The sequence below is a fragment of the Talpa europaea genome (genome assembly GCF_964194135.1).
Source record: "Talpa europaea genome assembly, chromosome: 2".
NCBI lineage: Eukaryota > Metazoa > Chordata > Mammalia > Eulipotyphla > Talpidae > Talpa > Talpa europaea.
The window spans coordinates 47933516-47948396 of NC_140068.1; the positions used below are offsets into that span (position 1 = coordinate 47933516).

Genomic DNA, 14881 nt, shown 5'->3' on the forward strand with positions numbered 1-14881 from the left:
TGTTAGAGTGAAAACTTCAGTCTTCTATATAACCGTCAATACTCAGTCCTCTTTTACAACTTAAGACAAAGGGCAAAACATCATCCTTTAAAATTCAGAATCTCTGGACCAACTGTTGCTTTTTTATTCTTGGTGTGGGGTTGAGGAAAGGATGTTGGGTGGGGAGGGTAGGGAGGGATCTGGTAGAGTCACATGTTATATCACCTGCCTTGGTGTATTTAAGAAAAAACATTATTGCCTTGGTAATTGACATTTCTATCTTAATCAGTGACACAGACTGTCAAAAAAGAAAGAAAAACACTAATGAAGATCTGCTTTATGTTCCATTTGCCATGAAATTCAGATTTGTTTTTGCATTGCATTTTTTTCACATCCTATAAACATTTATCGTCTATCAGGTGATCATTATACTGAGTAGTTGGGGGCTACTAACATCACCACCTCTGTTGTCTGGGTGTTCAGAAGACTGTGCTGTTTCTTGTAACACTACAGTTTTTGCTGATTCCAAGTATTTTTATTCATAATAATTTTTTACTGGTTACCCTTGGGGCATTGATATTCCATCTCCTGGCAACAGTTGTACTTCAAATGGAACCTGTAATTTCTCATTGGACTGCATTTGAAACCAGCCACAAAATGCGCATGTAACATTCACTCAGAAGAAGGGAGGAACCCATGATAAACAGTGTAACCCCGTGTAACTTGGTTGATCCATGATGCTTGTAAATCAAGTCTGATCATTGCAATTGCTTAGATCACAGAGTCTCTAGTTCATAGACACAGCGGCATGAGGTAACTCATTTTATTTTGCACAGGTTGCATATTTCCACAGGAAACATTCTCGCTAAATTGTTTGGAAAAAAGACGACAGTTTGTGCTTGGGTGTTTGATCTCCCAGCTTTATGCCATGGTTTCTTTACCTGGCAACCTTCTGTCGTTAAAAGTGTGCATGTTGATAACTTCTTCTGTTTTCACAATAACTGGGGCCTGTGGCTTGTGTTTTAATCGACGCTGGCACTTCAGGGACATCCTCAGTTCTTCTACCATGGCACTACAGAAGGATCTCTACAGGACACAGAAAATGAAATATTACAAAATAGATACATTGCAACTATCCAGAGACAATATTAAAAGCATGCTCAACAGACTTGTCAGTATAACAGCCTTGAAGTTTGGAAAATTTCATTTGAAAGGGTATAACAAATTGTTACAATTTTAATACACAACATATGATAAACTTTATTCAAGGGGATTAGCTTAAAGAAAATTTCCATCTGATACTGAAATTAATTGTCAACTACACCGCATATATTACATTTATATTTGAATATGACTTCTAGATGTGAAATTGATTAGCATTATATGATATAAATCTACCTTAAAGTTTAAAAACAATACAAACACAAATACACAAACCTATAACCAGAGATCCATTTTTTAGATAAAAAGTAGAAATGTAATATGCTTAAGATAATAACATGAGATACGCAAACACTTTTTAAACATGGATTCTTCATTGTGTATCTTAAAACAGAACAAAAATAGCAGTCACACAGTTAGACATAAAAATATGGAAAACCATTTCTGGTATTTATTGTATTTTTTATGATTATGCCTATAAGATTATTGATGGTGATTACAAACAAATATGATTTAATCATGAAATGACAAACTGTAGCACATTAAAATTCCATGAACATATATTAACTCTTAATATCAAACATTTGATAACTAATAGCTGGTGAGTAATATAGCCTATGAGGAAAATGAAGTGACCTATTAATACATTTTTCTTAATTTTCATTACATTTGCAATAGATTGACTATAAATTCTGTATATCTGGGGTTCATTATTACACACTCTTCAAAATTCATATATGTGAAATAAAATTTTGTTAGTCTTCCTCTCAGCTAATTGAAATATATATGTGTTACTTACATATTAATTAGATTCACGAACTAGTTGCTTATATTATTTGTATTTGCACATTTTTTTATTGTTGTCTAAATTTTTGGTTTTGCACAGTAATCCTAAATCTTTGCCTATCTGAATTTATGCTTTGCCTCTAACAGTAATAAAACAGAAAAAGAAAAAGAAAAAATTGTGAACGAGTATGAAAACTTTACATAATTTCAAAAAATGACATGAAAAATTAATGAAATAAATTTAATCAAATACTCATGCCAAGACTTATTTTTGTTTAAGATGTTTCTGCTTCATTTATCAAGTTAGACTAATTCCAAAAGAATACAGAAAATAATTAATGACATATATGTCATGTTTTTAAAAAAATATTTTGCAAGCACAGCCTTTTGTGACACTCACTAATAGTTTGAATTAAAGTAAGCAAAATTAAGAATAAATAAAATAAATAAATTCTCCAATAAATTTTGAAAAATTAAGCAAAGAAAGAAGTGTAGGCCTCTATATGACAGAAAACTGTTTCAGAGAAACTATGTCACTTTCTGCAGCTTGCATCTAAATTCCAGCAATATATCCTAACATCCATTTTTTAAATTCCGATCCTTCCCTAGTACCTCATTGTTTGCCCCTCACTATGTCCTAATGACTTCTTTTCTGGATTCCTTGAACAGTTTTTTTGTGATCTTCTAACTCTATGGCTAGGCTATTGCTTCTCATACTTTTTTTTTTTTTTTTTTTTTTGCTCATTATCCACATTATCTTTAAATTCCATTACTTTCTTTCCGACCATCAGGTATAATCCCAAGATCACTGATTCCCAAAATTTTATACCCATGACCTCTTATTTTCTTGCCCCCAAATAGGTGAAATTAAAATCTCCTATATTCCCCTCATGATTTCTCTGATTCCATTCTCCTATTTCCTTCTCTACCCTCACCCCCACCTTATTTTCTCTACACACACTTCTTATTGCTTTGGCCTGGAAGGTTTTTCTCCTTTACTTTTTCGTACTTTGGTACCCTGCTGAGTTGCTTCATCCTTCACATCAATCCAGCTTTATCCCTTCCCCAGGACATGATTCAAATTTTAATTTATCCAAGACTCTTTCCATTTGACCGGTCTCATTATTCTCACTCAATATAGTTTGATCCCATCAGTATTTTTCATTCATCATATTTTTTTAATATCATCTGTAGATCTATATATCACTTTCACTGAGTTGTAATAAGCAGAAATCCAGTTTTTACAGCACTGACTAGATACATGTGTTCTTCACATGGTGACTGAATTGACAATAGCTACAAAACACTCTAATGCTTTAATTCTTATTTTAGAAATGTTCCTAATTTAATTGTTTCAGAAATTTTTTTCAGAGATTTAGTAAAATGCATTGTATACAAGTAAATCTAATTAATTAGGTAAAACTTTGGTAATTGTTTAATAACATTGAATTACCAAAAATACTAATTTATTAGTGCTTGAATTATGATTAAATGCTATACATGAAGTCATGAATTTCCCATTAGCTAGAGTTACTGCCATGCATTATTTTTTATTATGTGTTAAATTATACAAACTGCAATTCATGAATTATATTTCTATTAAAGGAGCTACATGATACCTGACAGTCATTATATGGACACAGTGTTTCTTGTTGCTTAATACCTACTATTAGATGTACTTATTAAGAACATGATGATAATGATGATGAAGATGGTGATGATGACAACACTGTAGAAATGGAAAAATCTGACTCCAAAAGGGGAAGGAATACATAGTCTTGAGGTAACTTAGTCTTGGCTATCTGTTGAAACATTTAACAGAACAATTGATTAGATAGTAAAACAAAGTCAGACTTGATGCCATTGACACTTAAAAATGTTATAGGATGTAAATAATTTTGAATTGTTTGAAATCAGCTTTTATTTAAAATTAATAAATTTCCCAAATGGCAAATAATTTGTAATACTCACTTCTGGACAAACTCAGTTTCTAGACATTTTGATAGTACTTTTGAAACAGAATAGGTATATCAATTAATTTTCATCCATGTAAGAGATCCTAGCCACTGATTTTCTTAAAAAAATTCTGATAAATAATATACCCATTCAACAACAAAATGATTGAATTTTATTTTTAGTTAAGGAATAAACTATTTATATTTTTTACTGTAGACTATGAATACATAAAATATTTTTCAAGCAGTTTTATAGTATAAAATCTATAATGTTGTTATATAAAATGTAGGTAAAAACCTTCCCAAAGTCAAAATATCTTCATATTTTATAATGTAAAATTACATTCTGTAAATTATACTTCAAATTTAGAACCCTGAAAATTATAAATGTGTAACCCCACTATTACCTCTTTAGGTTTTATCTATTTTGCAAAGGCTAATAGAAAGTAAAAATATCAACAACTTTTATCCAACCAACAAATTGCCTTGAATATATATTGTCAACTTCCAACTTTAATAACTTTTTTCTCTTAATTAGTTGAATTTTGCTACTTCTTTGCCATATCTATTCATGTTTATTTGAATGAATAGTTTTCAGTAATTAATGAAATCATTGAGACATTAGGTTATCTTCCCAAATACAAAATATTTTTAATTTATCATAAAACTGATAACATTTAGGTTTAAATCAGAGTTTGGAATCAATAAGGCAAATTAAAATAATTTAATGATATCATACAACGCTGTCCACTTGTGGTACTGGGATAATATACTTTTTATAAAAGATTTAGAATGCAAATTCTATACCTTTATCTATAGGAGAATCTAAAGTTGAAACTCTAGAGATTATTGTGAAATAGTTGTTACCCTATGTTGAATGTTGTCAAAAAATGTTACTGACTTTAAATAAAATTCTAACTTGCTGTCACTTGATAGAGACAAATCATCTTGTCTACATACATGATTGGAATCTTTTAAATGTGTTTTTTTAATAGAACTATGAAATAAGACTTTGAAAAGCCAAAGTGTAATTAAGAAATGTTTCCTGGGTTATAATAAGGAAGGAGGAGGGAGAGGAGGAGATAGAAGGAGGATGAATAAATAGAAGAAGAAAGACAGAGTGAGATATGGAAAAAACCCAAATGCCCAAAAATAGATGACTGGATCAAGAAGATGTGGTACAAATATATAATGGGATATTACTCAGCAATCAAAAAAGATAAACTCATGCAATTTGCAGCAACATGGATGGAGCTGGAAGGGATCATGTTCAGCGAAATAAGCCAGAAAGAAAAAGAAAAATAGCGGATGGTCTCACTCATAGCAGGAATTTAGAAAACCTAAATAAGGGACCAGGAAAAAGACTAATTTTAATAAAGTAAATATCAAAATCAATAAGCAACTATTAACCAGAGACAAACTGGGGGGGGGCAGGGAGAGAAGGGAGTAGGATCAAAACAAGGGTGGTGGGAATTGTATGGGAACTATAACCAAGATGAAAATGCATACATCATGCAAAAATGAAAAAACGATGTAAAATATATAAAATTAAAAAATAATAATTAAAAAATAAAGAGTGAGAGCAAGTGGGAGGAAAGAAAGAAGAGAGGGAGGGAGGAAATAGAACAAAAGGAGAAAAGAAAGAAGAAAGGAAGAGAGGAGAAGAATCAAAGAAGAAAGGGAAGACAGAAAATAAAGAAAAATATCTTGCTTTTCAAATTACTCTTAGGGATAGAAACCCATAAATGTGTCATTAATGAGGTAAATTTCTAGGGTGTAAACAACAACAAAAATGTTTCTTCACATTAATATAACAGACTACAAAAAGAAAAAAGAAAGGCACAAGGATACTAACCATTATTAAAAACCTCTTTTAGTAAGTTTCAAAAGTTTACTAAACAGTGTCTGGATGGTAGGGTGGCACTAACCAAATAGAAGATTCCTGAAAACGAAAATTTAAATCTTTGAGCTGTTAGCAAGTATAATTACATTTAAGTTAGTAAAACTCATTATAAAATTCACTGTATTTAGTGAGGCAACCTGTATTTACACATCTCTAATTCTTGAAACAATAAAGGCCTGGAAACCTTAAAGTATGAATTTGGCTATATTTACACTGATTTTTTACAAAGGTATTGTTTTCTTTGGAGTATAAGATAACCATTGTAAAGTTCACAGATACATGTTCTCAAGAATATAACTGCTGGTATTCTACAATAATTTATTCTTAATAGTTTAACTTCTTAATTTAATAGTTTAACAACGTGACTGCACTTGGAGATGCACAGAATTTTTAAAATACAGAAAGCTAGTTGTAAACATGTACACATTGAACACTAACTTATTAAACTTCATTTTTAGTTAAATCTTTTATATTTAGCAATATCTTTTTTTCAAAAACAGCAACTGATAAAAAAAACAGTTTGATTTTTTAAACTTTGATGTTCATCACCTTATGTTGAATATATTTATACACATATATAGTCATATATCATCTGAAGGAAAACTAATCATAAAATATTGTACATTGTTCTCAGATTTGTATTTAACATCTATTTTTAAGGAGGAAACTATTTTATGTGTTTTGATATCCTATTTTTGGTCATATAAAATTAACTAAATGTTAATCCATTATTGCTTCAGAATAATTTCAACCTTTTTCCATAAAGTTCCACTGAAGTCCTACCAACACATTTTTAAACATTTTCAATAAGATTTGGTAATTCAGTGTTTGGCTATGCTAGCATTATGAAACCTAACTGTTCTGCTTTGTCTTTGTCATTTGTAGATTTTGCCCACTATACCTAATCCATTCCCAGATACTTTCTAATTTCTGATGTTTTAAGTCCTCTGATGGAGAATTCCAAATCATCTCTATAGAGACAAATTCAAACAATCATTGTGGTCTTAGCAGAAAATTATCACACATTAGATAAATCTGAATTACATAATAACTAACATGGTATACAATGTACATATGATACAATATTTTATATAAATATTGATGTATTATAAGAGGAAAATAAATATTTTATGTGATTTATACTTTTGATTTATACTTTTTAATTGGTAGTCTTTTTAAAAATATCAAATTGCTAATGTTATGTATCAGAAGAATGAATGACCTAAGGATATATGAAGATAAAGTGAAGCAATGAAAGATGAAAAATGAATATTTAAAACTCATGTCAAAAACATATGTAGCAAATATGATCTGATAATTTAGTTTTGGAGCTTCTAATTTTTGAAAATCTGTATGATTTAGATAAATTGGGCAAGTCAGACAAATCTTTACATGTAGGTTCTTTAGTGATCCTACTGCATTTAGAGCTATAAAACCTAACTCTGGAAAGTTATCTATCCAAGGTTGAGCACATAAATGGTATAAGAGGTAAGAGAGGAGTGCTAGTCTCTTGACTTTCATTCTATGAGTGCTTCATCAAGTTACCCTGTCTCATTAGCAATGATTTGAGTTTTACCCAAGCCTTTTACGTAGAACTTACTACTAATAAATGGCAATTTTTTGAAACTCAACAATAAATCAGAAAGAAAAAAATTAAGGAGCAAAAAATACATTTTTCCCCAATGAATAAAATGATAGATCACTATGCTTCAGCCTGGATTATTTTACAATAATAAACATAATGAAAGGTTGAAATATTCTCAGAAACTTTGATTCCTACAGAAACAGTTACACAGTATCTTTATATTGAATTTTGCAACTACAATGAGACAGAGAAAAATGGGACATTATACATTTTTACACTTCTTCTACTTAAGCTAGAAAAATCAATAAATAAGATGTGACAAGCTTCAGCATCACTTTAGTCAACAGGGCTGTGAAATGCTTTGTAAGAAAAAGCAATGTTAATCATGAATTTCTTGCTAGGAGTCATAATGATACATTTTCAACAAGACACTTTGTATACTAATTCATAATTTTTAGAACATTTTGTATACTAATTTTTAGAACAATTTAGAACATTTTCATTTGATTGTATTTGTAATCCATTTACTTATTTTAAAAAACATATAGAAAAGTTAAGTAATTTTGTCCAAGTTTAAACAAAGTTGAGAAATGATCCCAAGTCTTTTTTATTTTATACCTCATGCTTAATGTGTAAGAAAGTGATAACCAGACAGTATTTATAATCAAAGTGCACAATCTGTTTTAAACTCCTAAGCCACACATTTTACCAATGAAACTTCAAGGAGAAAATCTATCAAGAAAAACAATTAGGTATTCTCCCTACATTTTGTGCAGTAATGTGTAGTGTGAATGGTTTTAGACTTTGACCTTGGAAAACATACTTGAACCTGAGACACTTCTCTTCTGCACAATATGGATGACAGTATTTACACAGTTCTCAGTTCTCAAGGTAACACTGTATTTAATGAAATGTTATACTTTAACAGCTGTAAAGTCATTTGTAAAAACATTGTCATAAGATTATTATCTATCAAGCTATAACCTTAACTTTAAAATATTATTATTTATGGGAATAGAAAGAAAATGGGATCATAAACGACTTATAAATCCTTTTGTTGATTTGAAAGTAGGTTAGTGAATTAAGTGAAGATTGTCATTTTATTTTGGAGGATGATTTCATATTTATATGTAGAAACATTAAAAAAAATCCAGTTAGCCATTATATAGGTCATTAATGAGAATTGCGAGATACACTGCTCTCGGAAAAAGGCAATAACATAAAAATGGTACAAGATGGAATATTTGCAGGTTTTCATTTCTGAAGATCAACATGCTTCAAACCTAAATTTTCTTTTTTTTTTTTTAAAGATTTATTTATTTATTTACACAAGAACTGGGGTACAGTCCAGATGCGCAGGAGGGTAAGAGGATTCACCAAAGACAGAGCAGGGAACAGAACAGGCAGACTAACGAAATACACTGCTGAGGGGAGCAGCAGGCAAGACAGGAGAGGTCTGCTAAGCCATGTGGGACCCTCTAGGCCAGCTGGGATCGAACCGGCACTAAGAGGCTACGGACAGCCTCACAGATCTGCGCTCAACCTCCTGTGCCACCAGAGGAGGGCCATAAATTTTCTTATATTAAAATTTGTCTCCAATTTTTAACTTCTGAAAAATTAAATGTAGTTAAATTTTCATACAGTAAACATAATGAAAAGCAGAGGCAGTTTATAAATTAGCACTGCTTAGAAATGTAAATATTGAAATATTACATTTACTGATAATTTGTAAATATTTGCATGCTGTAGATTAGCCAATAGATGGCTTCTCTTAAAAAGAATTGCTCCTGTTAAGACTAAATCTTCAACATTCTAATATCAATTTATATATCATGATCTGTGAGTGAGCTGTTTTTATCCTTCAGTTTCCATGAAATGCAGATTAAAACAGCTTTGAAAAATTTTTCTTTGTGTATAATCTTTTGCCCAGGGTTCCTAGCCTTGTAGATGTAAATTAAACTGCTATGATTTCTCCTTATAATTCCCCAAATTTCTTTGTCTTATTCATCCTTTTACTATGGGTTATGGCTACCTTTCACATTCGTTATTCTACTATAGACTGAATAATATTATGTATCCCCCATAATATTTTTGAATTTTCAGTGATTGGAAAACTATCTTTATGTGGGGATTATCTTGTATATGACTTACCAATATTTATAATACAAATAACTAAATTGACTACAATGAACTATATCCTGAAAAGCAATACTACCATGTAGTTATTAAAATGTGCCTCACAATCATCTTAGAGGAAAAGTGGAACAAAAATGTGTCCAACACAAGATGCATAGCTAACAAATTCAATATATGAACAACAATTTATTTTTTACTTCTCAGAAAATTTACTGCATTTGGTATATACTTAAGAAATAGGAAAGGGAATGGTTTTATCATCAAGGTTTTGATTTCAGGAATCGCAAAGATTCATGTTCAAACTGTTCAACAAAAATAATTTATACAGTCAAATCCATTTTTCATTACACAGGAAAGAAAATATTTCTGTGTATAAAATTAGATAAAAACCAAAAGATTACACTGTGTCATAATACTATTGTTTCTGGAAATAAAAGCAAGGCATAATGTATATATTTTTTATAAGCAGACATAATCAAATGTTTAAGAAGTGATGAGTAACTTTAGACATAAATTAGTAAATCATAACATCCATAAAGCAGTTTATAAAAATTAAAATTATAATTCATGCTTCTAAAAATGAATATATTATCATAAATATTACCAGAGAAAATAAAACTGTATGTTAAGCCACAATTTCAATTCTAAGACTAGAAGGGAAATACAGGAACTTTGTAATAAATGTACATAACCTGGAAAATACAAAAATTGCCTCAGGTATACAACCATTTCTTGCAGTGCTTACCAAATGAACTTTAAGTAGTAATATTTTTTATATCAGGGAAAAGGTATGGGAAAAAGAAAATCTATTAGTAAATGCATAGTTGATTAGTTACTTTTCCAGAAACACTTTGAACAAAAAACCTTTGAGTTATCTTTTCAAATGATTATTACATTTTGGAAAAATCAGTAAAATAAATGCTTATTTATTTTAAATGGCTGAATAAGTAAAAAGTAATGTATTTTTGCTGCATTTGCTGCATTTGCATCAAAAATTAACACCATTAAGCATTATAAAAATTGTAATGCACCATCTTGTGGTTACCTCAAAGGAATGCAATTTACAGTTTCTGAATTCTTCAAGACCTGCATATTTCAACCATATGTTACATTTTCAGTTTTAATCTGCTATCATTTTAAAATGATACATTCTTAATACTACTTTTAATTATCAAATCACAGACATATAAAAAGCTATAGTCATCAAGAAATATTTGTTTCATTAATATTTTACAAAGTGTATGATAAGACATTTTATTTTCATCTTTATATGAAAATATTATTAATTTTTATGATTATCATCATTAGAAGACTTGAATGGAAAGATATTAGCTATATGGTAACCTAAAAGTTAAACTAGTCAACTAGTTTGTGTGATTACTTTATCTGCAGACTTATTTAGATAACATAGGCAGTTCCACTTGTTCTTATAAAAAATACTAGAATAATGTAAAGAATGAGGAGAAAGAAAGGAAAAAGAGGTAGTGAAGCAGTTTGTGCCTGGAATTATGCATTTTAACACTGCCTACTATCAATGTGCAAAATATTATTCACTGTATATTTATTTCTCAATAAAATATTACTGAGCAAATGAATAATTTCACAAGTATTTACCTTATTTTGCAAATTTAAGAAAGTTAGGTGGAAGAAACAACCTAAAGTGTAAGTAAACTGAGAATATCAGTATGTTCTCATGCATATCTTATGACAAAATCTTGGAATTTCTTAGCAGCAAATTTTAACAAATGGAATAAGATGTTAAACAGCTGTTTAGTCAACTGAATAAAATATTTTTTCTCAAGAAAGTTGACAAAGAATTTATCACAATCAATGAATAAACTGTATCTCTTCTAGTGAACACATACATAAGTACTGAATTTATAAATACAGTTCTTTCATATTATACGGAAATATAGTTATTTTTTAATTATGTAATAGATTTTTCTAAACAGGTTGCTGGAATCAACTTCACTATTAATTGAAATAGATGGAAAGGAGGAGGGAACGAGGGAGGAATGAAGGAAGACAGACAGATGATAGATTACAGAGTGATCTATCTACTCTTAACAGGAACTGTTTGAGACCTTGGAAATAAAAATTAAAAATGCTAGTTTCTTGTCCTAAAGGAACTAACAGTCTGGTAGGGAGAAAGGCACACACATCAGAAACCAATCAATATGAATTAAACAGTATACTGAGTGAAAATGGAGATATGTGCATAGACTTCACAGAGAAAATGGATCTAATCTAAACTAATGGTGGATATAGCTTGACATGCTGGTCTCAACTTTTGCAAAGGAGGTGATATTTTTGAAATGATGATTGACTCTGAAATCAGCTGAGTAAATAATAAGTGAAACATACAAGTCATTTTTCTTTCCATCTTATGAAATTACTATGTTCTGTGGCCAAACCCATTATATATATATAAATTAGAAAAAGCTTTTTCAGCAAGTTGATGACTAGTCTTCAATGCCCAATCTAAACTTATTAGTGGAAGTTTGCCAAGTAGAATCATGGACAAGTTTTGCTTAAGTCAAATGGAAGAGGATTCGTAAAAGCTGTATGATATTGGAAAATTGTATATGATTTAGTTTGTCTAGAGGTAACGTGTAAATTGGGGAGAAGCAAAAGATAAAAATTACAATGGTGGACAGAAACAGACCCTGAAGCACCTCATCAGCTAAGTTGGGGGCTTTAGATCTTATTATAGAAGCTATGTGCATTATGTGAAAGTATTAGGAAATATGACCATCAACACATTTGATAGTTGTTCTTTACAAGAAAATGTTTCATGTGTTTCTGACCAAAATAAGAATCTCAATTTACTTTCCATAACTTTTTAGAAGGTTCTAAGGATCAATAGAAAATCAAGAGACTTGTTTAGATGACATGTGAAAAATTTAACTACTTATCTATAATAACAATAAAGCAGATTATTTTACGGAATTAAATCACCACATCTTTTGTTTTTGTTTTAAACATAAATCTTGAAAAAGAATTGTGCATAAAAACAAGGCTTAGGCAAGTCATATAAACAGGACACAAAGAGACAAGGACAATAGAATACCGCATATCATTTAGAAATAAATTCATTTGTTTTATTTTAATACTGATCTTAACTGAAAGAAAATAATTACATATGGATTTGAGGTTCCAAATTCCTTCTATAAATTTTGGACTCACTGCAAGCACCAACTAACCAAGGATCACATTTTAAACAAATTATACTAAAAATGAAAATTGATGAGTTGTTTTTTTATCTTTGGTTAGTTCTTTCAATTTGATTTCAAAACTCACTTTGGCATCATACAAGCAATCATGACACAAAAAATCTACTTAGACCTTAGATCAGTCACACCAGTGCAATAAATATTTCATTAAGCTAAGTCAGCAAATACTAAATGCTGTGGGAAAATAAATCATGTGATGGTCTGAATTTTTCAAACTATTGGATTACTTAACCTAGAGACAGGATAGTAAAAGTGTAGAAATGCTACATTCAAAATTTTGACTCTAGAAAGAATAAGTAATTGTTACATAAATGATTTAAATAAAGGAAATATTTTTATCTTTTAAAAAGTTTTAAATTGCAAATACTTTAAAGATTAGAATATATTTACCTCATATTCATGTATGATTATTTATAAAACATCATTTTTCCAATCTTCATATTTACCAATAAAAGTTCACAATTTTTAAAAAATATTGAAAATACTGAAATCTCACTCTGATGCAAGGTCAAAAAGTTAAGCCCTAAAGAATTTTTTAATTAAAATCAAAAAGGATAAAAAGACTAAATAAGTGCCAGAAAAATTAAAAATGTGAATGCAGTATTTCACATCCAGAGCTATAAATTTACATACAAAAGTGCCTTGGACATCTGAGAAACTTTTCAACAAATATTTTCTCATATTTAAAGAACTGAGGAAATTACACTACTAGAAATATATAATCTGAATGAGATTCATGAGCTTTTAAAAAATAGAATATAAAGACATTTATACAAAAGAATGAATATATTAAAATCAAAAGAAAATTATAATCATCTCAATATTTTTGGGATCTACATATTTTAAAGACTGGAGCCAGGAAATAAAGAACTCATTATGAATAACATTAAATGGCAAATAATAACCCCACAATATTTTCACACACTCATTAATGTAGAAAATTATTTATAATTTCCATATGTGCAGGTTTATTTATAATTAAAAATTTTATTGATTCAAAATCTTTAAAGTTTTTATTATTCTATGACTTGTAACTGTTCATCAGTTATAGCATAAATTTTTTTATCTGAAAAGAAGTATTATTTTCTTTCATATACATTTTCTGACTTTTGCTTTCTTTATTATAGTCCTCTGTTAACCATCTACATAAAACTTCAAGCTGTATGTTTCTTTTTTAGGTTTCATTGTCTCAATAGGGTAGGGATAGTCACTTTTTCTGAAGCTGGCTACAATTAGACATATTACAGTTAAAACTCATGAAGGTGATCATGAGCTCTTTTTGTGAACTTTCGTTATGTAATGGATGACATAAGACAATTAACAGTCATAGTTCTATAGCACTACCTTTGTTTGGAAAGATCAAAAATAGTTCGTTTTATTATAACTACTATTGTTTTAAATTGCAAAAAAGTGACATTTACCTTTTCCAATTGAGCATTTTTTTTGGATTTGTATAAAAACTCTCCCACTGCCACAAAAACTGAGAGCACCAAGCCGGCTGCCAGAACAATGAAGATGCCACCAATATTTTGAACCCCCAGGGCGCTGGCCTCTTTGCTTTCCTCCTCTGGGCAACCATTGCCCCTCCACCACTTCTCCTTCATCATGTGAAGCTTGCCTTCTTCTTGTAGCTGAAGAATTGCTATAGTGATTTTGTCTCTATATGGAGAACCTAAGAAAAGAGAGTAAATTAAGTATTTCAAAGAACCCAGAATTTCAGAACTAAAGGTCATCATGATGAGAGGAAAATGAATTTTTTTCCAATTGTCCATTGTGCCAATCATTATTTTCAGTATTGACAAACAACTAGAAAAGGGTAGAGAACAGAAGTTTAACAAAAATAAGGGGGGTGGCCATTCTAGATATTGAAGGCTAAAAATCATTTTTTGTTCAAAGAAGAAAAATGTCTCTTTAAAAGTCAGGCTCAACACAGAACATTGGAAAATAAAACAATGAGTAGTAATCTACAAAAGGAAATGGAATGAAAGGATATTTAGTTAATATATAGGAATCATTCTACACTGAAAACAGAACACTGGTAGAATAGTAACTTATTTTTAGGAAAATTACAGGAAAAATAGAGTAATTCAAGTGATTATGACTGAGCTATATTCAAAGGTAATTACTACCTCCCCACTGGTAG

General features: G+C 29.9%; 1 protein-coding gene across 3 annotated transcripts in view; it reads right to left on the reverse strand.

The window, feature by feature from the left end:
• Window positions 1-900: 900 nt before the first annotated feature.
• The window catches only part of GRIK2 (glutamate ionotropic receptor kainate type subunit 2), a gene marked incomplete at both ends in the record, with an annotated part of 584968 nt that continues 570987 nt past the window's right edge, over window positions 901-14881 (reverse strand). The window contains 2 exons of one of the 3 annotated variants that reach the window (XM_084228044.1): window positions 901-1065; window positions 14160-14410. In XM_084228044.1, the coding sequence (XP_084084170.1) occupies window positions 901-1065; window positions 14160-14410 (416 nt within the window). Of the gene's footprint in view, window positions 1066-3608; window positions 3729-5775; window positions 5824-14159; window positions 14411-14881 lie in introns of those variants that run through there. The other 2 variants (XM_084228045.1, XM_084228046.1) reach the window with 2 other exon arrangements.